This window comes from Mastigoproctus giganteus, chromosome 7 (assembly GCF_048544385.1).
Source record: "Mastigoproctus giganteus isolate SK-2022 chromosome 7, ASM4854438v1, whole genome shotgun sequence".
In the NCBI taxonomy this organism is placed as follows: Eukaryota; Metazoa; Arthropoda; class Arachnida; order Uropygi; family Thelyphonidae; genus Mastigoproctus; species Mastigoproctus giganteus.
The window spans coordinates 133,744,288-133,766,092 of NC_143581.1; the positions used below are offsets into that span (position 1 = coordinate 133,744,288).

General features: G+C 37.5%; 1 protein-coding gene across 1 annotated transcript in view; it reads right to left on the reverse strand.

Moving 5' to 3' along the window:
* LOC150083210 (inactive tyrosine-protein kinase RYK-like) overlaps positions 1 to 21,805 on the reverse strand; it is a 479,651-nt gene that overhangs the window by 152,103 nt on the left and 305,743 nt on the right. Inside the window, exon 8 of the mRNA XM_090378435.1 lies at positions 11,616 to 11,759. Within this exon, the coding sequence (XP_090234561.1) occupies positions 11,616 to 11,759 (144 nt within the window). The remainder of the gene's footprint in view (positions 1 to 11,615; positions 11,760 to 21,805) is intronic.

The window sequence follows — 21,805 nt, forward strand, 5'->3', positions numbered from 1 at the left end:
TTGGGTCCCTCAATTTAAGTCCTTCAAGGGCATCTACCCTGTCCTTCAAGCTCTCATAAAGGCCCATATCAATGCCAAGTTGGTGCCTAACTTCTTCACACTGCTTACATCGAGCACACACAAAGACATCCCCCTTGGCAACATCATGTCCCATCTCAGAAAAGACTGCAAACATTTCACATGTCGCACATTTCTTTAGGCTGTGATGTGTTGGAGAATCACCCCCTTTGGTTCTTCCCCAAGCCATAGCACTACCACTACTTTGTGCACATTTCTTTGCTGCTCTAGTCAGGGGTTTCCTTAGCTATTAAATTTGTGATATACGTTATCAAGTTACAATATACCATAACGATCACAATGCTAAATCAGTTATATCCTTAGCTAAATACAAAAGATATATGCCCAAAAAGTGATTATAACCTTCAAAATACTTATTTATTTCAATTAAAACCCTACTCCTCTATACTACGATATTCCAGCCAAAACACCAATACGATAGTGGTAAGAGTTAGTTAAATTTAATTTAAGTTAGTTAAATCACTAGTTAAATTTAAAAAATATATGCTAACGAACGCTACTAAGCTTATTTGTAAAACACAAATTAATCTGTTAACCTACCAAAAAATACAACAGATACAGTGAAACTTCTCCTAACGGACACCTCTCGTTAATGGACATCTCTCTACAATGGACATTTTCAAATTCCCCAACTCACCTCCATTGGTTTTAACGTGTTTGCAGCTTCTGTCTAGCGGACATTCTCTGTAACAGACGCGGATAGGCAATCTGCACTGTTTCGTTTAGATTAGCACTTAATTGGATCTCCCCATAACGGACAGCGGGCGAGCTCACGGCCCTTTTTCTAGGAACTTTTCTTCCACGTATTGCCTCAATCGTGTGTTTATTTTCTATTTCCAATTCTCTGAATTTTATCAAGGTTTACGTCGCAGTTTAGATGTTCTAAACCCTTTTTCAAGAATTTCAAGGCACGTGTAAAACTTCTGATGAATTCGGTGTGTGCATGGGGGGGGGATTTGGTTGGCCTTTCGTCTTTTCAGTTTTGTTCAGTGTCGTGTGAAGTGCACAGTGTCTTCTCATAAACATTTAACTTTAATAGATAAATTTGAACTCATTAATGCGTATGATCGGCAAAAAAATAGTGTTCGCAATCTCGCTGCAAAATTCAAAATCGGGAAGACGCAGGTAAGCGACATCCTAAAGAAAAAAAATGAACTGCTCAAACAATTTTGGCAACATGGAAATGATCACGTTCAAAAATCATTCCCGAAAACTGTTGGACTTCAAATTGACAATGTTACATATGAGTGGTTTTGTCGCGAACGTACTAAAAAAATTCCCATTAATGGGCCTATTATTAGGGAAAAGGCTTTGGAGGTTGCGAAATCTATTGGAGTAAATGAGTTCAAAGCTTCTGTGGGATGGCTAGACAAGTTCAAAACTCGGCATAAAATTTCTTGGAAAACCGTAAGTGGTGAAGGTGGATCTGTTGATACTGGGGTTGTAACAGAGTGGGCCGTCAAATTGGAAGATTTATGTCGTGATTTTGAAGCTAAGGATATTTACAACTGTGACAAAACAGGGTTGTTTTTTAAAGCTCTTCCTGAAAAAACAATGAGTCTAAAAAACAAAAAGTGCGAGGGGGAAAAATTCCTAAGGAACACTTGGCTGTACCATTGACTGTGTACAAATATGCTGGGAGACTTTGAACAACCTCTTGTTATAGGAAAACCACAAAATCCTCGTTGTTTCAAGGGCATAAAGTCGAATCTTTTGAATGTTGACTGGAAGTCTAATAAAAAGGCGCGGATGACACGAGATATCATGAGTGAATGGATAAGTCACTTTAACCAAAACATGATTCGTCAAAACAGAAAAATTATTCTTTATATGGATAATGCTGCATCTCACCCGCACATTGAATTGTCCAACATTCAAATCGTTTTTCTGCCACCAAACACATCTGCAGAGTGTCAGCCCTTGGATCAAGGGATAAAAAAAAATTTTAAACTTCACTACAGAAAATGTGTTTTAAGACATCTCATTGCAAACATGAACGATGTAACATGTGCAAGTGACCTTGTAAATAAACTCAGCATCCTAGATGCGATTCAATGGATTTCCTCTTCAGTAAACGCAATTAGAAAACAAACTTTCGTGAACTGTTTTGTAAAGTCTGGCTTCTCAAACACAAAAATCGAAGTTGTGAGCAGCAATGTGGAGCACCAAGAAGAACAAGAACTTCAACATCTATTGATAATGTACGATACTTCCGCTACAAGTGACCCTGGCTACAAAGATATAGACTCGAACCTCACTGCAGAAGATGGTGCTATAGATATCAACTACATCATCATCGATATTTTTCAAGCAGTTCCTCATGAGGATGAAGAAATGGAAGGAGGTCATTATGTCGAAGAACATATTAACGGCGAACCACCGATGAAAATAGAAGAAGCGCTCATTCAAATCAATCGTTTAAAAATGTTTTTCGCCGCTGAAGTATCTTACTGAAGGACTTTCGATGGTTTCTTCACTCCAAACAAATGTTGAAAACAAAATTATCAGCCGGAAGAAGGTGCAGAAGAAAAAAAGTGATTACTGTATGTATTTTTCTTAAGATAAAGTCATAATATGCATAGCACAATTGTATGTATATTATTTACAAAAATATTGTGCAAAATCTGTATATAATTTAATTTTACATTAAACGTTTTTTTCTTTATCTCTTGTGTATGTAATTGTATATTATTTACAAAAATATTGTTCAAAATTTGTATATATTTTAATTTAATTTTACATTAAACGTTTAACGATTTTTTTTTTCTTTTTTTTTTTTTCACCCTCAGACTTCTTGTTAGCGGACACTTCTCTCTAACGGACACATTTTCGTTCCCCATGGCTGTCCATTAAAGGGAAGTTTCACTGTATATGCCCAAAAGGTGCATACATCTGTGCATATATACAAGCCATAGCACTACCACTACACGGTAGTGCTATGGCTTGGGGGAGAATCAAAGGGGGTGATTCTCCAACACATCACAGCCTAAAGAAATACTTATTTATTACAATTTAAACCCTACTATTCTTCTAAGCTACTGGTTACACTACAACAATCTGCCCAAAAACACTGATATGATAGCGGTAGGAGTAGCAAGTTGTAACTTGCAAAATCACTCACTAAATTTAAAAAATAAGCTAATGAATGCCACTGAGCCTATTTAATATATTTGTAAAACACAAATTAATATGCTAACTAATCAAAAATACGATAAAACATTTAACATTAAAAAAAAATAACCAAACTGCCTATTTATTTTTAAAGCCCAAAGAAAAGAACATGAACAGACTTTCAGTAAGAGTAAGGATAACATGTCTAGGCTATCATGCCTATTTGGAATTGCTTTCACCCAAAGTTTGCAATTTAGATGTTCATTTAGGGAGGGGTTCATTAATTTGACTTTTTTTCAAACTACCTTTTGGACCATAAATTGGATTTGAATGTGAATGAGTGCCACAAACTGGTGACTGCTCAACCCATGTGGCTTTTATCATCACTTCTAACCTTTTATTTAAACTTCTACTGCTAGTGTGGGATCAGACAGATGACTATTTTAAATTTTTATATTGTAAATGAAATTGAATCGTACTTTTGCTCACCACTATCTTCTAACTGGCTAGGCAGTATTTTCTATGTAATTTTTTGGTAAATTAAAATTCATTAATCTGAATGAATTAAATTTTTTTTGTTAGGCGTGTACCACAAAAAAAAAAGCATCCTTCTTCTCCTTCTATTCCAAAACTGGCATCTGTCAGATGACAGTGACAGGTGTCTAATCTTGCACATACAGCTTTTTCATTGACTAAAAGTGAACAACTGACAAAAATACAGACATTTACACTGCATCTGCCAGATACCACACGAGCATCTGCATTTAAATCCAGGGAATAAGTGATCTTGTAAATAAAATATACAAACTTTATTTTTTATTACTGGTTTCTCTAATTTATTTTCATATGATATTTCGAGGGCTTAGTATCAGACAACGTGAACTGCAAAGTTAATTACAAAAACGTTTACTACAAAATGATTTTGTAGTTAACGTTTTAACTACAAAATCAGTGTTAACTACAAAATGATTTTGTAGTTAACACTGTCTGACACTAAACCCTCGATTTCATAACTGAGTTTAGCAAATCATCATTAATAGATCACCATTTTCAATTGAGTAAAAAAGTTAATTTTTTATAATTAAAACAAAAAGGGGGTGTCTGCAGATGCCATGCAAGCATCTTTGTTAAATGAGTGATGGAAAGTTAAATAGACTGTCAGACTACAATTTCGTAAGAAATTGTAGTCTGACATGAAAGTTTTATTAAGTGGGTGATCACATCATCCTTGATTTCACTGAAATCAACCCCATCAGCATCCTCCAAGAACAAAAGAAAGGGCGGGGAAGGATGCAATTTTATGTTGCTCTGCCTTTTTTAGCCAGTACTCCAGCTTTTCTTGAAACACTGTTATTTTTTCACTTGTGGAAATCCTATTTTCCCTTTTTTCTTTCAAGTTCCAGATTAAGTGCATTCATGTTGGAAATTCTTTCAACGAGAGCATCCTTCTTTTCAACCAAAACATCTCAATTTCAGTCCTCAGCTCCCAAAAGCAATTCAGAACATTCCCCCCCCCCCTTGAGAGCCAACAGGTGTCCACGTAGAAAACAAGGTTCTGAAGAGTCTCGTGCTTAAAGTGCCTGCCTTGATTAAGTTCGCTATGGTAATGACGTTTTTCATGACTTTCTCTAGTTCAGGAACAAGGCCTTTGATGGCCAGAGCTTGGCGGTGAATCATACAATGTGTTGACAGAATTTTGGGGTTGTGTTGCTTTGCATGAGCTATAAAGCCTGAACGCTGACCAAACATTGAGGGAGCACCATCACTGTTAATGCCCACACAGGAATCCCACATTAAACCTTCTTTGCTAAAAAAAATGCACGAATAGCATGGAATATGTCAATTCCTTTACAGGTCATTTTCAAAGGCTTGCAGCAAAGATCTTGTTCAATCATGGTTTCAAACTTATAACGGATGCAGACCATCAACTGCGAGTTGTTGGAGACATCCACAGTTTTGTTCAGTTGAATAAGAAACTTACCACTCCAAATGATATGCTGAATAAGTTCTGCCTTTATGTCTCCAGCAATGATTTTAATTCGGCGACTAATGGTATTATTGGACATTATTTTGCTGATGCGAATAGCAGCTGGCCAGATGAGCATTTCCCCTACTGTCTGTGGCATCTTTGATTCTACAATCAGGTAAGCCGCTTCATCCCTCATCCTTTTGATTAATTGCTTTGGAATCCTTGTTAGTAAGTTGCTGCTTTTTTATAATCTCTTCTAAATGTTGAAAATATGATGGAGTTTTGGACAACAACATTTCCACTTCATATGGTCTTGGAGCTTACTCTTTTTCAATGACTCATTGCATAGAATGGCAGCGCACACAAGACATTGTGGTTTCGTGACTCCCTTGTCTTCGAGATAGGTGAAACCTAACTCAATGAAGCGTGGCACATTAGAACGTTTGGTAGCACTCATTCTGGGTAAGAAAAAAGATGAAAATTAGGATTTGAATATTCATTATATTATTTGAAATAAATTAAAAATAATATAATGAAGGTTACCTTTTCCAAATGTGTATGGTATGATTTATAAACACAACCAGCACAATACATATCTCACACTGCCACAGCTAGCAACACACTGCACCTAAAGTTTAGACTAGACTCACTCACTTTAGTTTGGGGGGGGGGGGTGCAGTACGTGTAGAGGTATTTTGTCAATTCTCCACGTGCATGTGAGTGTAGCAAAAATGATTGAATCTAATAACAAGCATATGGCATAGTTATTAAATAGAAAATAAATAGTTGCTAAGCTGTTTTAGAGTATCAGTGCACATTGACTGATCACTTTCTTCTACACTTTTACAGTAAATTTTAATGTGTATTCTAAAGTGTGCATTACTCAAAGAAAACCACTTTCATTATCAACATACAGTGCCAGTTTCCAAAACATATCCCACATGCTTTCAGGTTGGTCAGAAGAACACCTTGAATAATTTTACCCTGTAGAGTCACCTTCCAATACTATGAGAACTGTAAATGGCATTCTAAAATCATCACTACCTCTTCTTTAATTCTCTAATTTCCCTAAGAAAGCTCGTTTTCTAAATTTTTAAAAAAAATTTTACACTATTTCTCTACAGGGCAACATATAGTTACTGAACAAAAATGAGTAACCTGTGTACTTTTGTAATCAATAATGTACAACTCTCCTTCAGCACAAAACACTTCTTGAATTCTCATTGATAGCCATTCTGAAAACAACTGAGCACACAATTCATTCAGGTTTTGCAGTGCTGTTGTGTTTTTGCTTTCCACTCAAGCTAGGCAACATCTGTTCACTATGGTATTTAAATCTGGTGACTTGGCTGGCCAATTTAAATGCCCTACAATTACCTTTGTTCCTCATTCCATTTTAAAACAATAGAGGTCCTGTGTTTTTTTTTTTTTTTTTTTATTAAAACCCCAAACACGAAAGGTATCAAAACCTATAGTACTTAGTACCGTGCATGGGTTGAAGGAGAAGTATGGGGAGAGGGGGATAGAACAGCCCACATCGTGGAATAGAACCATAAGCTAACAAATGACTACACTACCTTAATTAGAACCAAGAAGAAACAGTGAAGGGAGCACCTGGTCTCCATGACCACCCCCTTGGGTGTTATACATCGCACTGTTATGAACAAGCACTCCCGAGAGGCAAGGTCATCTCCTCTACACACCCTGCAGGGCACCACAACTGTCACATGGGAAAACTCAGTAAACAACATCCACAACACCCTTTTCCTAAACACAGGTCCAGCCAGCAACAAGAAATCTGTGCTGAAAATGCTTCCTACAACACCACTTCAATAGAAGAGCCTTTCAACTAAGATGAACTAAATCTTGCTATTGGAAAAACAAATAGTTTTTCCAATAGCAAAAACAGTTAGACTTCACTGAAGCAGAAACAATTAAGAAACACAGAAACACAATCAAATCTCCTCCTCATCCTGTACAACCATTGCTTGGAAGCTGGACTTTTCCTGGATGACTGGAGAGAGGTTAATCTATACCTCATCTTAAAGAATCTGACTAAGCCACCAAAGCAGTGAAGGTCATACAGACCTATAGCACTCCCAGTTTTAAGCAAAATATTTGAATGTCTTCTCCTATCAAGATTGGAAAAACATTGTGACAGTGCAAACCAGCCCATAAATCAGTTCAGCTTTTGGGTGGGCCATTCGGCAGAAGATATCTTTTGATAGCTCTTGGAATCTATTACAAACTTGGCCACAAAATACTTCCTAGTAACATCAGCGGATTTTGCCAGGGCATTTCACCATGGCAAAATCTGCTTGGGTCAAAGGCCCTGGAGGATTTCTCCAATGGCTCCTCCCAGGGCTCTGCCCTTGGACCATTCCCATGGAATGTGGTAATGGATGAGTTCCTGAACCTAGGCCTGGGCTGTGTTCCACACAAGCCTTCGCAGATGACCTGATTCTGACAGACACTGGGAACTCCAGAGCTTCCCTGGAAACAACAGCAAAAAAAAAAAAAAAAAAAACGGTAAAGTATCAACCCACTACAGGATGGAAACCTCCTCAACAATTCATGCTGAGGGAAATGGACCATAATCTTCCACGCTGGTCCAGTGCGGGTTGGCAGATCGACCATATTCAGCAGTCAGGGGCTTGAACCCCGGTCTACTCAAAGAGCGTGTGCTACTGCACTCCCGCTCTCCTGACCACTCGGCTACGGAGGCCATCCAATGAAGTCCTAACAAATTTACAAAAATTGGCCACCCTCCATAATTGTCATATGTCTTCTGAGAAAGCTACTTCAATTCTACTGAGAGGAACCCTTCAAATAAGCAGGCCAGCACAGATTAAAATTGCTGGTAGGACCCTCAAATTTGAAACTGAACTGAAGTACTTTGGGATCATTCTCGTCTGGACTACTTCACCGCAAAGTAAGGTACTTGTAAGGATCCTTGCTACCACTGCAGTGGTAGCAAGGATCAGCGGAACTGACTGTGGGCCTCAATGGAGTCAACTGGGGTCTCACCATCACCTGTGCTCACTACAAATGCCCATACAAAGCTGTATTCATTCCCAATATAATCAACTGTGCAGTCGTCTGGTATCATTGTGCACTCATTGTTCATAATCAGAGAAAGCTCACCTTCATTCAGCGTAATATTCTTCTCACCATCACAAGTGTCTGGCTGCATGGTAAGCAACCCAGCGCTCCAAGTCATGGTAGGAGTTCTCCCTCTTGACCTGGGAGTAATTTGCAAAGGCACACGCTATTGGTTCGCCAAGGGGCTCCATACCACCATCCTGGATTTCACTAAGCCAGCAAACACCACCAAAGAAGAACAGAAAAAAAATATACATATGCCTTGAGGTCCATCTTAAAGTCTGGCAAAACAGTTGGAATACCCTCAAACACTCCATCACTAAAAAAATTCTTACCTCAAATAGCCCATATCTACCCGAGTAAAGTACCATGCTGGAGTAAAGCTCCAGCATCGTACAGCCCAGGTTTATACACCACGTTCCTGATAACAAGCCATGGATCCAGGAATAACAAACTTGCCTTTATGAATATTGTAGATGGTCCTTCACTGCCTTTGCAGTGAAAACAAAGACTGGGATTACTTATTCTATGTTTGTCCACTCTACGAGGACCAATGAACATTGCTCATAATAAAAATGTGCCTTGCTCGAGAAAATGAACATCTTCAGATCAATGAGGAAGACCACTGCTGTGCTTTCTCTGCCTTTGTTCATGATCTGTTCACCAGAAGATCACTGGTACAGGGTCCTGGAACCAATGCACCTGATTGACACCTTTTTAGCTATTGAACATCTCTACTGCATTTGACTGTCTTAACCCGACTGTGACCACTTCCACCTACTGAACTTGATAGGTCGCCTGAATTGCTAATCCCAGTAGTTTCATGTCAACTCCAAGGTAGGATTTTTAAATCCTAAACCTAGGTGGGAGAAATCCCACCCAACCTGCAGAGGATTACTTCCCTTGTATCCCTTCTGTCACTATCTCTGCCCCCTTTCCTTCACTCTATTCATCACATCCTGGGAAGAGGAAAGGAGAATTAAAAGTCAGAATACACAGCATAATCCACAGAGCAATATGGCCTTAGTTGCTAATGCTCCTAAAAACCAAATAACAAAAAAAAAAAACATAATCCAAAACAATATGTCATATACAAAACACAACACTTTTGGGCTTTCACAGTGATACTGTTTATCTCCACAGAGTCTATATGGTACAGATGTGGGAAATCACCACAGGCACCTTTTCCCTAACACTATGCACACTATCCTGTAATAGAGAAATACAAAAATCATGAGTGTGACTATAGTGTTCAGCAGAAAACACAACTCCATCATTCAGAATATTTGTATAGTCAGCTTGATTCATCTTGGTCAATATTTCAATTATATACTTCTCTTTGCAGCGTACTGTATATTTTCAGAAATCACCTGAAAGGTTCTTAGTTAGCGGTTTGTAGTCATGTTTTGCTTTAATTCACTTTTCATTTACTAGATGCAATATTCCTCATTGATCACAATTCCTTAGCACAGACTGTCAACCACAGTTCTGTCAATGATTTTTTGCTGATTTGGACTTTTACCATTCCTTAAAAACTCTTATTACTATTTTTTCAGAAACATCACCAGCAAATTCAGCTACTTCTTTAATAGAGGTCCTTTAGACTTTCCAAATGCTATCGCACCTTTTTGCCACACCGAGCAACTTTTCTGTATCCCACCCTTCATGTTTAAAACCCTTACTTCTTCAAGCCTTGGCTTGAAGAAGCAAGGGTTTGTGAATATACTGTAAATTGAGAAAATGGGTTAACCATATAATCTAATTTCAGTGCTGGGAGCAAACAAGCATATAAAATCCAAATGTTCAATTGGTTATACATTATAAATATCACAAGTGAATATTTTTTATTTTTTTTTTTTTTGTCTGATGTCTGCATTTGTACAGAACAATGCACTTATTTGATCAGCACAGAAAAGAGGAAAATTATGTTCTAAGATAAATAATGTGAATAAAATATTCAGCATATAATCTTCAAAAGTTAACAATTTTCTCATTTTCTTCTGTGCACTGCATATTGTTCTCATGCTTATTTCTTTCTTACGACACCATGTGTCTGCCATCTGAAACTGAAAAATAACATCTGCATATAATGCAAAAAGCAAATGGGATAACATTTCTGGATATTATAAAATCCAGAAAATCTTGGACATATTATGTTTTCTTAACCCTTTAGCAGGTGTATACATTTATTTTTAATTCACACACACATACTCAGAAAAAATAAAGCCATTTATAATCTTAAAAATCGGATAACAGACTTGTTCAATTTTTGATGCCACCTTTATTTTCAGTATTATCTTAAACAACTGTGAAAAATTCATTTCTTATATTGAAAATGTATTATTTATTTTATTATTTTTTTTAAATAAAGCCCCATACTCTTCTTTTGACTTTTTGTTTTTACCCGATTTTGGTCATTATATTCACTGTTTGTGAGTGAAACTTAAAAGAAACAAAAATCAAAAACTCAAACATTAACAATTTGATGCCAGCCAGACACATAAACAACATCAGAAGCAAGCATCAACAGTTGGGAAATGTGGTGGCCAAATGGAAGCCAGTGTTCTCAATGACTGGAAACAAGAGATGCCATAAATGTTAGATTTTGTTTGGTAATATTTGATAATTATGTTGAAGAACAGGCTTAACAAAACCTAGGAAATTATGAAAACCTTATATAATTATGGCAGCCCTGTATTATAAACCTTGAATTATGACAACATAAATTTACTCGTGTATGAAACTAAATGATAACAGTGATACTCTCAAGTTTCATTCTGTTATGTATTGCATGGTGCATATCAACATGTACACTACCAATGAATTAAATTAAAATTATCAGCCAAAAAAATTGCAAAGTGCGATTTTTTTTCCCATAAAAAGTGCTAACCAGTTATCCAGAAAAACATAATTATGGGTAATGATGGGTAGTAAACAAAGCAAATAAATAAATTAATTAAAATAATAAAATAACATTTTAAATAATATTTCTATTTCTCTACTACACATAAATAAATTTAAATATAATTAACATTAAATTACCATCTTTATCTAAACAACCTACTCATTTAATAAAATATAAAATTATATTTGAATTTTGAAGTAGGTTATGTAACTATGTACCTTGTTCAGTGTGTGTCTGTGTGAGTAAACCGGGAGATTTAGCCCCCCCCCCCCTTTCAATTCTTTTCCTCGTAGAAAGAGATGCTGGCATAAATTTGGAATAAGCTTACTAGTGAGATACTTTATATGTCATACTTTCAATATGTGTTGTTTTGAAGAAAAAAGCAGCCTAAAGAGAAGTTACTCTAATTAAATAGGTAAGTAATTATTTAGTAACAAAATTCATACTTGCCTTCCTGAAGCTTATCTTTAAAAGAGAGATTATTTTTTCCCACAGTAATATCTTTAACTAATTCCAAAAATTCAGCAGTTTTTAAATTATTGATTTCCAGTGTTAGGGATGTAACAGGGGCAAGTCTGCGAATACTAGAATAGCCTGTAAAAAAAATTATTAACCATAGACTAACGCAGTGATAGGAAAACCTGACATCAAATAAACAATGATTTTTGAAAATTAAATACCCGTGCACTTTATCAATTCATGCATGAAGATTCACTTGGAAAAAATCCATTTAGACAGAAATGTGTATTTTTTTTAAAATCGGGAATATGTTGTAATGTAAGCACCTTACTCTTTCAAAAAATTTTAAGAAACTTGTTACCAAATTTCAATGTCATTCATATCTTTAAAAGCAATACGTAATTTTCACTATACAAGGAATTAAGTATTTTCTTAAGGATTGATAAACAATTATTTCATCTGCCTTAAAAATGTAAATTTCCTTGAAATATATATATCATTGTTTTATTTATAGCTGTAACATTTCTCACTCCCACACTTAGGTGTTGGTATGTGCTTGAACTATGGTGCACCACTGTTACTGGCCATCACCCAAGTATTGTTTAGACTGATTCCAAGCTTATAGAAATATTAGTAAACAAAAGATAGTCGTAAAATATTCAGCAACACCAGTGTCAAATATTAAATATACATCACAGTCTGATTTTATTTTAGTGTTGGTGAATTTACATTTGTGTGTGCATATTCTGATTGTTGTCAGAGGGTTGCTGAATATATATAATTTGTATTATAGGTAGTATAATCAGTATAATACAAATATTGCCACCAGATTGTTGAATATGTGTATATATATATATATATATATATATACATATATATATATATATATACATACAAGGTGTCCCAAAAATATTGGTACAAACGTTCAGGGGAAGTAGGTAACATCTAAAGGATTGTGAATTGCATGGGAACCCATAACCGGAAACATCACGGGAAAGTAGTAGCAGAGGCACAAGCAGCAGAAATGACACAAGACAGTAATTAGTGGCAAACATTTATTTGACATAATATTAACAATGGAGTACGAGATGGATACATTTCATGATGTTACAACAGATGCTCGAAGGTTCCACCATGAGACGCGATGCCTGCATCACACCGACGCTGCATGGATTGGCGGACACGGTCGAAAACAACTGGAGTTTCTTTGACAATAGCAGCAGTGCAGAAGAGTCTCGCCACGAGATCCATTTCCGTCTCCACAGGCAATTCATACACGACAAATTTGAGGGACCCCACAGAAAGAAATCAAGGCTTGATAAATCAGGTGAGCGTGGGGGCCAGGCAACAGGTCCATCACGGCCAATCTATCAACGCCCAAAACACCTGTTCAAATGGTCACGAACACACCTTCCATAATGAGCAGGCGCCCCGTCATGTTGTAACTCACATTTGCTGGAACATTGTCAAGTAACCCTGGTAGAACTTGTTCAAGAAAGATCCTATACTTAGCGGAGTTCATGCGGGATGGTAACAGGTATGGGCCGACTAAGCAGTCACTGACCACACCTGCCCACACATTTATTGCGAAGCAATGTTGTGCTGCATGGGGCGTACACCATGTGGGTTGTCGTGAGCCCACACATGAGCATTGTGCTGATTGAATAAGCCTTCCCAAGTGAAATAAGCCTGATCCATGAACAAAACATAGGCTGGAAAATTCAAGTCTTGAACACTTTCTTGGAGAAACCACTGCACAAAAGCCACACGTGCAGGATGATCTTGGGATGGGGGGAGCAGTAACTGAATCCTTTGGAGATGAAAGGGGTGTAAGCAATCGTCGTGCCAGACACGCTGTACACTGCAACGAGACACTCCTAAGGCAGAGGCAACGGCACGTGTGCCGGTAGTAGGATTATTCTGGACGGCATTCAACACACTTTCTTCCATGGTGGGAGTTCGCTTCGAACGTGGTCTGCCCACACTAGTCCTGTTACCTCTAAATGTCCCATAATCACACAAATTTTAATGCACACGCGCAAACAAACGGTGGTCCAGTACATGTCTGTCTGGGAAGGTTTCTCCATAAATTCATTGAGTGGCTCTTCCATTGCCCTCTGCTAATCCATACACTAGGTGCATAGCTCACAGTTCGCATATCAATGCATGCTCTTCGTGCAATGACTACCGCACCGTCTACCGACTTACTGTGATGTTTCCGATTATGGGTTCCTATGCGATTCACATTCCTTTAGATGTTACCCACCTCCCCTAAACGTTTGTACCAATATTTTTGAGACACCCTGTATATTTTTTTATGTTGTTAAATACTAATTTTGCTAGTTAAATACTAAATTTGTATGATTCTATAGCTAAAGAACCATGCTGAAATACAATAAAATAAAACAGATGAGGAATTTGAAAAGGAATACAAAAGGGTTAGAGGAAATGGAAAATTACATTCATCCACTTTTGCCATCTCTCTCTGGTACTTCATCAAAAGATTTGAACAGACAGATAGCCATAAGAAATGAATGCCTCCTGCATATATAAAATTATTTTTATTGTTATGTGTAGAATTTAAATATAGAATTTAACTAGTGCTAATAATGAAAATACCGTGTATCCTGGTAGCGATATATGTGTTGAACAAAGGGTGGAAAAAAGAAAAAGAAATACGATATAAAAAGAATGTAACGATATAAAAAGAAACAAAATGCAAATTTTGAAAAAACAACGACCAATGTGGAAATAGCATTGCGGTATTTTTCATAATTTTTGTGTCTTCGTCAGAGGTCATCCACCAAAATTATGAAAAAGAACAGCAATACTCTTACTTCTGTTTCTGACATGTTCTGTATGTCAAAGAGCACGTGTAAGAAGCCACGTGGTAAAAATAATTTAGAATACCAATTTAGAATAAATAAAATACAAGTTATGTAAAACTATTGTGTGTTACTAATGTATTACATACAGAACATGGATGACCTTACAGAAGTAAGTGGACCGCTATGAAAGTGAAGACAAAGGAAGGGAGTGTCCGAATGACAAGAAATTACCGCTACTGGACGGGTTGACAGAAAAAACCCGTCCAGTAGCGGTAATCTGTGATAATACCGATAACTGCAATTGTGTGGGTTTTTACGCCATTATGGTGAAATGTGTTCCCCTTCACTGAAATCTTCAATCATATAAAAACAAATTCTCAGAAACTTCTCTTCATTCCTATTTACATATTACAATGATGAATGGAAAGCGACCAACAAAAAGTGCACGTGATGGTAGTGCTAGGAAATGAAACAAAATTGATTTAGGAATGAAGATAAAAATGATTAAGTAGTACGAAGCAGGACAAAGTTTGTCATCTACTGCAATGGAATTAGGTCTCGTTGCTTCAACTGTGAATACTAGATAGTGCACGTATAAAATAACATGTCAAAGGATTAACGCACTTAAGATCAACAGTGATCAAAAAACAGTGTTCAGGTGCTATATCGAAGATGGAGCAGCTGTTAATAATATGGTTGGAAAATCAGATTCAGAAGCAAGTGCCTCTGAGTCTAATGGCCATGACTCAGTAATGGCCATTATCTCTGAGTCTAAGAGCAAGAAGTATTTATGAAGATATTAAGGATATGTACGGTGAACCCCAACCCAAGTTTGTGGCAAGCAACAGGTGGTTTAATAGGTTCAAGCATCGTGCTGGTTTCCACAACGTTAAAGTATGCAGTGCCAATTCTGCAGCTACAGAGAAATTTTGTGATGTGTTGGAAAAAAATTATTGATGAAGGCAGCTATTCAACAGAGCCAATTTTTAACATTTACAAGACTGCCCTGCATTGGAAAAAAATGCCGGATTGACCAAAGATTGCCAAAGAGGAAAAGACAATGCCAGGTTTCAAGGTGTCAAAAGATAGGGGCATGCTCTTGCTTGGGGCTCATGCAGTGGGAGAATACAGATTAAAACCACTGCTTGTGTACCATTCTGGAAATCCTCGTGCATCAGTAAATCCAACCTACCCATGTATTTCCGATCGAACCAGAGATATCTCTCTCTCTCTCTCTGAGGATTGGTTTAAATGCTGCTGCATTCCGAGGTTGAAAAATATTGAAAAGACTGATGTTCCTTTCAAGATTTGGCTTCTATTAGATAATGCCCTTGGAAATTCTACGCATCTAGATGATTTCAATTCGAACGTGAGAGTCATATTTCTACCACCAAACACGACTTCACTCATCCAACCTATGGATCAGAGTGTTATTTTGAATTTAAAAGCATACTATTTACGCATAACATTTGCTCAGGCATTGTCTGCAGTAGATGATGAGACAAATTTTAACTTAAGAGACTTTTGGAAACCTTACAATATTTAGCACACCATCTTAAACATTAATAAGGCCTGGGCAGAAATTACTAAAAGTTATTTAAATGGTGCATAGAAGGAAATATGACCATGGCACGTAAAATGCTTCGAAGGATTTGAAAAAGATGAATCATATGAAGAGGTTACAGATAAGATTGTAAAGGTAACAGAGGTTTCCACTTTGGCACTGTATGTTCGATCCAGCAATTTTTTTTTCCAATACAGAGCAGTCTCATCTACATTAAAAATTTGCTGCATTTAATAGCTGCCTTCATCAATAATTTTTTCCAACACATTACAAAATTTCTCTACAGCTGCAGAATCGGCACTGGCGACTTCACCGCAGACTTTAATGTTGTGCAAACTAGCGCAAGCCTATTAAACCACTCGTGAATGATATGCTTGCTTGCTTGCTACAAAGAAATCTACGATGAAAAGAAAAAAGCCACCATCGAACTATCCATTAATATGTTCTTTCATAAGGTTGAGCGGCTGACCCCTTCTAAAATCTCCACAGCCCTCAGCCTCCACAGCGGCGTACTTATCAGATGAAGATGTCGATTCTGGCAACGATGCTCGAGAGGTAAAACTTACTGACATTAGGCCTGTCTCCTCTTTTTTGTACTTTTATAATTTTTAAATTTTTTTAAATTGCACGCTTTGTAATTTTTCCTGCACATGAGATAAAAAAAATTTAATAAATACAACAGATAATTCTATTTACATGTTTATTGAACATTTCTTTTTTGATTCGATCAATTCAGTGATTGCTGCACAAGCATGGGGGGGATTCCGACTTATGTAGTGTTCTGCGGAACGCAACCGTCATTTAAGTCGGGGAGTTCTTGTATATATATTTGTGTGTGTGTGTGTGTGTGTGTGTGTGTGTTTCTTCATATCAGCAAAAAACGTAAAACGAGAAATAAAAAGTGTATATATATGTTATTTATGGGGATTCTGTGTTTTCTGTCTTTGTTCATATCAGCTTGCCTATCATGTGACTGAATATTGGTATAGTTATGAGCATAGAGCTTATAAGTATAACTGATACATATTTATATATTTGTGTACACATTGCGTTTTGTGGTTATAGGAAATTGCATAGCTCTTTAGCTAACAGGAGGCAAAATAAAAAAAAAAAGTAATTAAGATAGAAATAAACACTGTTGCCCTCGTATTACACTAATAGCCCAGAGTGTGGAAACTTGTAGTTGTAGGAAAGTGAACAGTATATAACAAGAATATAAAGTTAATGCTTGGGTTATCTGGGAACACGATTTCCTGTCTGTCCTAGTAATGGCCCTGGTAGAAAACATGGTAGATACGTGTATCCTAAGTATACAAATATGTAATAATCTCATAATTAATCCTCCAGTTAACAATATTGCAGCATTACAATATTATAATCGTAAGCGTGTAGGTAACTGGCTGATATATGTGAAACAATATCTCTTCAGAACGTCACACCATTTCATTATTTCAGCAAAATATGCTGAAATTGTTCATATATATAGCCTATAATGTATCAGTAGTTTCCTGTACCCTTGTAGTGTAGCCAATAAATTTAATTTAGTTTAATTTTAAACAAAATTAATTTTTATGGGTTTTTTGTATGTCCAGGAACTGTGGCATCAATGTTATATTACCTTTAATTTTATATAAGTTCTATTATTACTGAAAAGGCTATACTGTTGAGTTAACAATTTACCAATTGTTAAAAATAGTTATTAATAAAAAAGTTAATATATATTGATACAAAAAAAAAAAGAAAAAAAAAAAACTGTAGCAAGGACTTACTGTTCCATACATTGCTAGTTGAACCAAAAAAATTAATTTTCAGAGCTGAATTTTGAGATTGCTGTCCTCTATTGTGGGCTTAAGGGGCAACCTCTTATGGGCCAGGATTAACATATTATTCGGGAAAATATGCACTGGTCCTTGAGGTTGCCACAGACATTCTCTCAGATAGGCCAGACAAACTGCACTTGCTACCTGGGAGTCTAAAATGTTGATGAAACTGATATTCGGGTGACACTCAAGTCAAGTGGACTCGGGTGACACTCAAGTAAAGTCAGACCATCCAGGTGTGAACCAACATAAGCAGGGGTCCAGGTGTGGCATCCACACCACATGGAGGAATGCCGCCCCTCTGTGTTACCAGGCAGTACTAGGTGGTAGATGACTCTAATCAACCAGTGCAATTCCACCACTTTACTTATTGGAAGCTTGAAGTGATGGAATCTACGTTTAGTCTCCAGAGCTAAGTTCCGGTCAACCCTTCCCCATCTCTTCCATCATGCAGAATGACTGAGGACTTTTGAGATTATGATGTATATCGTGACGAGATCCATTCTTCCTTACATTTTGAGGGTACAGCTCTAAAACGGTGTTCACAGGCTGGCTGCTAGTTAGTACACCGGACCTAACCTATTGGTAACTCTCTAGGAGACTTCCAGATCAGCTATATAATATTGCTACCTCTACTCTGTCAGATAGTGACTGGAGGGAGTCTGAGTAGTATGTATGCAGGGGGGAGGGGGCATTGCCAGGGCAACGTTATGTCAGGAATCTGGGTATATTCTTACCATGTGTACGACCTATCAAAAAATTTCATTACTTCATACAGCATGTCCCACCTACTTTTTCTTCCTAATGAATACACCATGAATTGTCAAACTAATAAAGTAAGCTTATCTCGAAAAGATCTAAACTCCTCAAACACTTCCTAATTCATTTCACAAATATACGTGGTCTCAATTCTAATCTCAACAATGTCTATATCCACTTGCAGTCTGCCAAAACCCCACGTACTTTTTCTGACAGAATCTTAGTTATCGGTCTATTCAACTGCTGCTCATCTCAGTTGCCCAAATTATTTGCTTTATGATTCCTTTTGCCTCAAAGGTGGTACATGTGCATATGTCGGTTCTGATATTCCCTGTCAGACTCTTGGTAATTTAGAATCTCCTCTTTTCGATCTTCTCTGGCTTAAAATCTCTCTACCTCCTTGTGTCATATCCATTTGTTGTCTCTACCGTTCTCCCAACTGAACTAATCACTGGAGCTCTTTATCTTCCTCTCTTTACAACTTGACTTTCTCCAGTCCAACTTTCCTAACAGTGAGGTCATTTTCCTTGGTGATTTTAACATTCGCCTACAAGAATACCTGACAATCCTAACCATACAGCCAACACGCTTGATCTTTTTCTCATAAACAACCCTTATAAGTACACATTCGAAGTGAGAGCTCCTTTAGGCACCTCATATCACAACTTGGTGATTGTCTCTTCTCCAATGGAGCCTTTATCTCATGGCTATTCCCAACCTTGAATTGTTTGGCATTACAAGAATGCAAAATGGGATAACCTGCGAGATTTCTTTTCTTCTTTTCCTTGGTCAGATTACTGTATCAAAACTTCTGATGTCAACGTTTGCTCAGATCATGTCAGTAAAATTATTCTTGCAGGAATGGAATTCTTTATCCCACACTCCACTTTAAAATCTCATCATTTATCTAAACCTTGGTTTTCTAATAAATGTGCTAAGGCTGTTCAAAAGAAGAATGTTGCATATCATAATTGGCTCGTTTCTAATTCTTCGGTTTCCTTTTCTCCCTACACCAAAGATTGCAACAATTGTAAAGCAGTTATTATTCAGTCAAAACTAGAGTCTGAACAGGCTAAGAGTAGAAAACTTGCTTCTTGCCCTAACGGTAGCCGAGCATTCTGGTCTCTTGCTAAAGCTATTGGCCGCAACTTTTGCTCATCTCTGCTCCCAGCTCTGTCCAAACCAGATGGTTCTGTTGTCCCTTCAACCAGGGATAAAGCTGACCTGCTAGCATCCCATTTTTCGTCCAACTCATGTATTAATGATCTTGGTAAAACACCTCCCACCATTCCCAACACGTTCCATTCAATGCTTCCTGTGGTCGTCAAAAGGATGTCAGAAGGATTTTGAAGAATATTGAAGCTAAGAAAGTTCCAGGTACCGATGGTATTTCTCCCCTTGCTCTCAAAACCTGTGCTCCTGAACTTACTCCTATTCTTTGCTGCCTTTTTTCACTTTCTTATTCCATAGGTGTTTTTCCTTCTGCTTGGAAATTTGCTCATATCCAGCCAGTTCCTAAAAGGGGTGAAAATCCCTTTCAACCAAATATCATCCCATTGCAATTCTACTCTTTCTAAAGTAATAGAGAAATCGATTAACTGCCAACTCTTAAACTACCTAGAAACCTTCCGTCTGATCAACGATCACCGGTGTCGATCCACTGGTGATATTCTGGCTTATGAATTTGAGGCATTGCTCAAAACATCAAAGGCAGATATTGTTGGGATATCAGAGACGTGGTGTCACACAGATATAAGGGATGCAGAAATGCAATTTGGGGAGTACAACGTCTACAGAAAGGATAGACAGGATAGGAACGGGGGAGGGGTTATGCTATTAGTTAAGAAACACATAAAATCCAAGGAAGTGAAGCCAGTCGACATCGCTGGACAGTGCAGTGTTGAGTCAGTTTGGTGTGACATAAGCATTGGGAGATCAAAATTGAGAGTAGGAGTGTGCTATAGGCCTAATGACTCTGATGAGTATAATAAGGAACTGTACAGGGAAATAGAGTGGGCCAGTAAATCAGAGAGTCTTATAATGGGAGATTTTAATTTCCCAGATATTGACTGGAATTTGGGGGCTGGTTACTCACACACTAGCAGGGCTTTTGTGGATTTATTGGATGATTGTTTTCTACATCAGCATGCTCGGGAGGCAACTAGAGGGAGTAATACTCTTGATTTGATTATCAGCAGTGATTCTTCATGCATTAAGAATCTGCAGATAAATGAACCACTAGGTGGCAGTGATTACAGTGTGCTGGTGGGATTTACTCAAAGAGGTAACTACCATTAGGGGTAAAGGGAAGGGTTATTGCTTCCGTAAAGGCGACTACGATGGACTGAGACAGTATTTAAATTCTATACAGTGGGACCAACTGATGATGTTACCAACAGCAAATTCAAAATGGGAAGCATTCAAAGAACTTATCTTGGAAGCTACTAGGCTTTACATACCAACTAAGAAATATTGTTCAAGGTTTAGGCCAAAATGGATGTCAGATGAACTAATGAGGCATATGGCAGAGAAGAAAAATGCATGGGATACTTACAAATTAACACATGACACAGAAGCCTATGATAGATACAAGTTGATATGCAACCAAGTTACAAAGGAGGTTAGGCAGGCGAAGGCAGATTACGAGAAATCCTTGGCAAGGGATGCAAAGAAAAACAGCAAAGAGTTCTTTACTTATGTAAACTCTAGAAGGAAGGGGATGAATCAGATTGGTCCACTTGATATTGATGGGTCAATTGTTGATGATCCTGCTCAGGTAGCTAACAAACTAAATGAATATTTTGCATCGACATTCACACATGAGGAGTTATTCAGCAAGGGGAATGCCAGAGGTGTATTCAACTCTAGCAGTAAGCTACAGAATCTTGAAATAACTGGGAGTAAAGTGGAGGAGAAACTGTTGAAGATAAACACAAGAAAGGCACCCGGGGTGGATGGGATCTATCCAGTTATATTAAAGGAGGCAGCAAAGGAAGTACGCAAACCCTTAGCCATAATTATGAGAGCTTCCTTGGACTCAGGGGAGGTACCCATAGACTGGAAATGTGCAAATGTGACCCCAATTCACAAAAGAGGATCAAAGGCTGACACAAGTAATTATAGACCTGTGAGCTTAACTTCTGTTCCAGGAAAATTAATGGAGGCACTGGTTAAAGAAGCACTGCAGGATCATTTAGACAAGACTTCAGT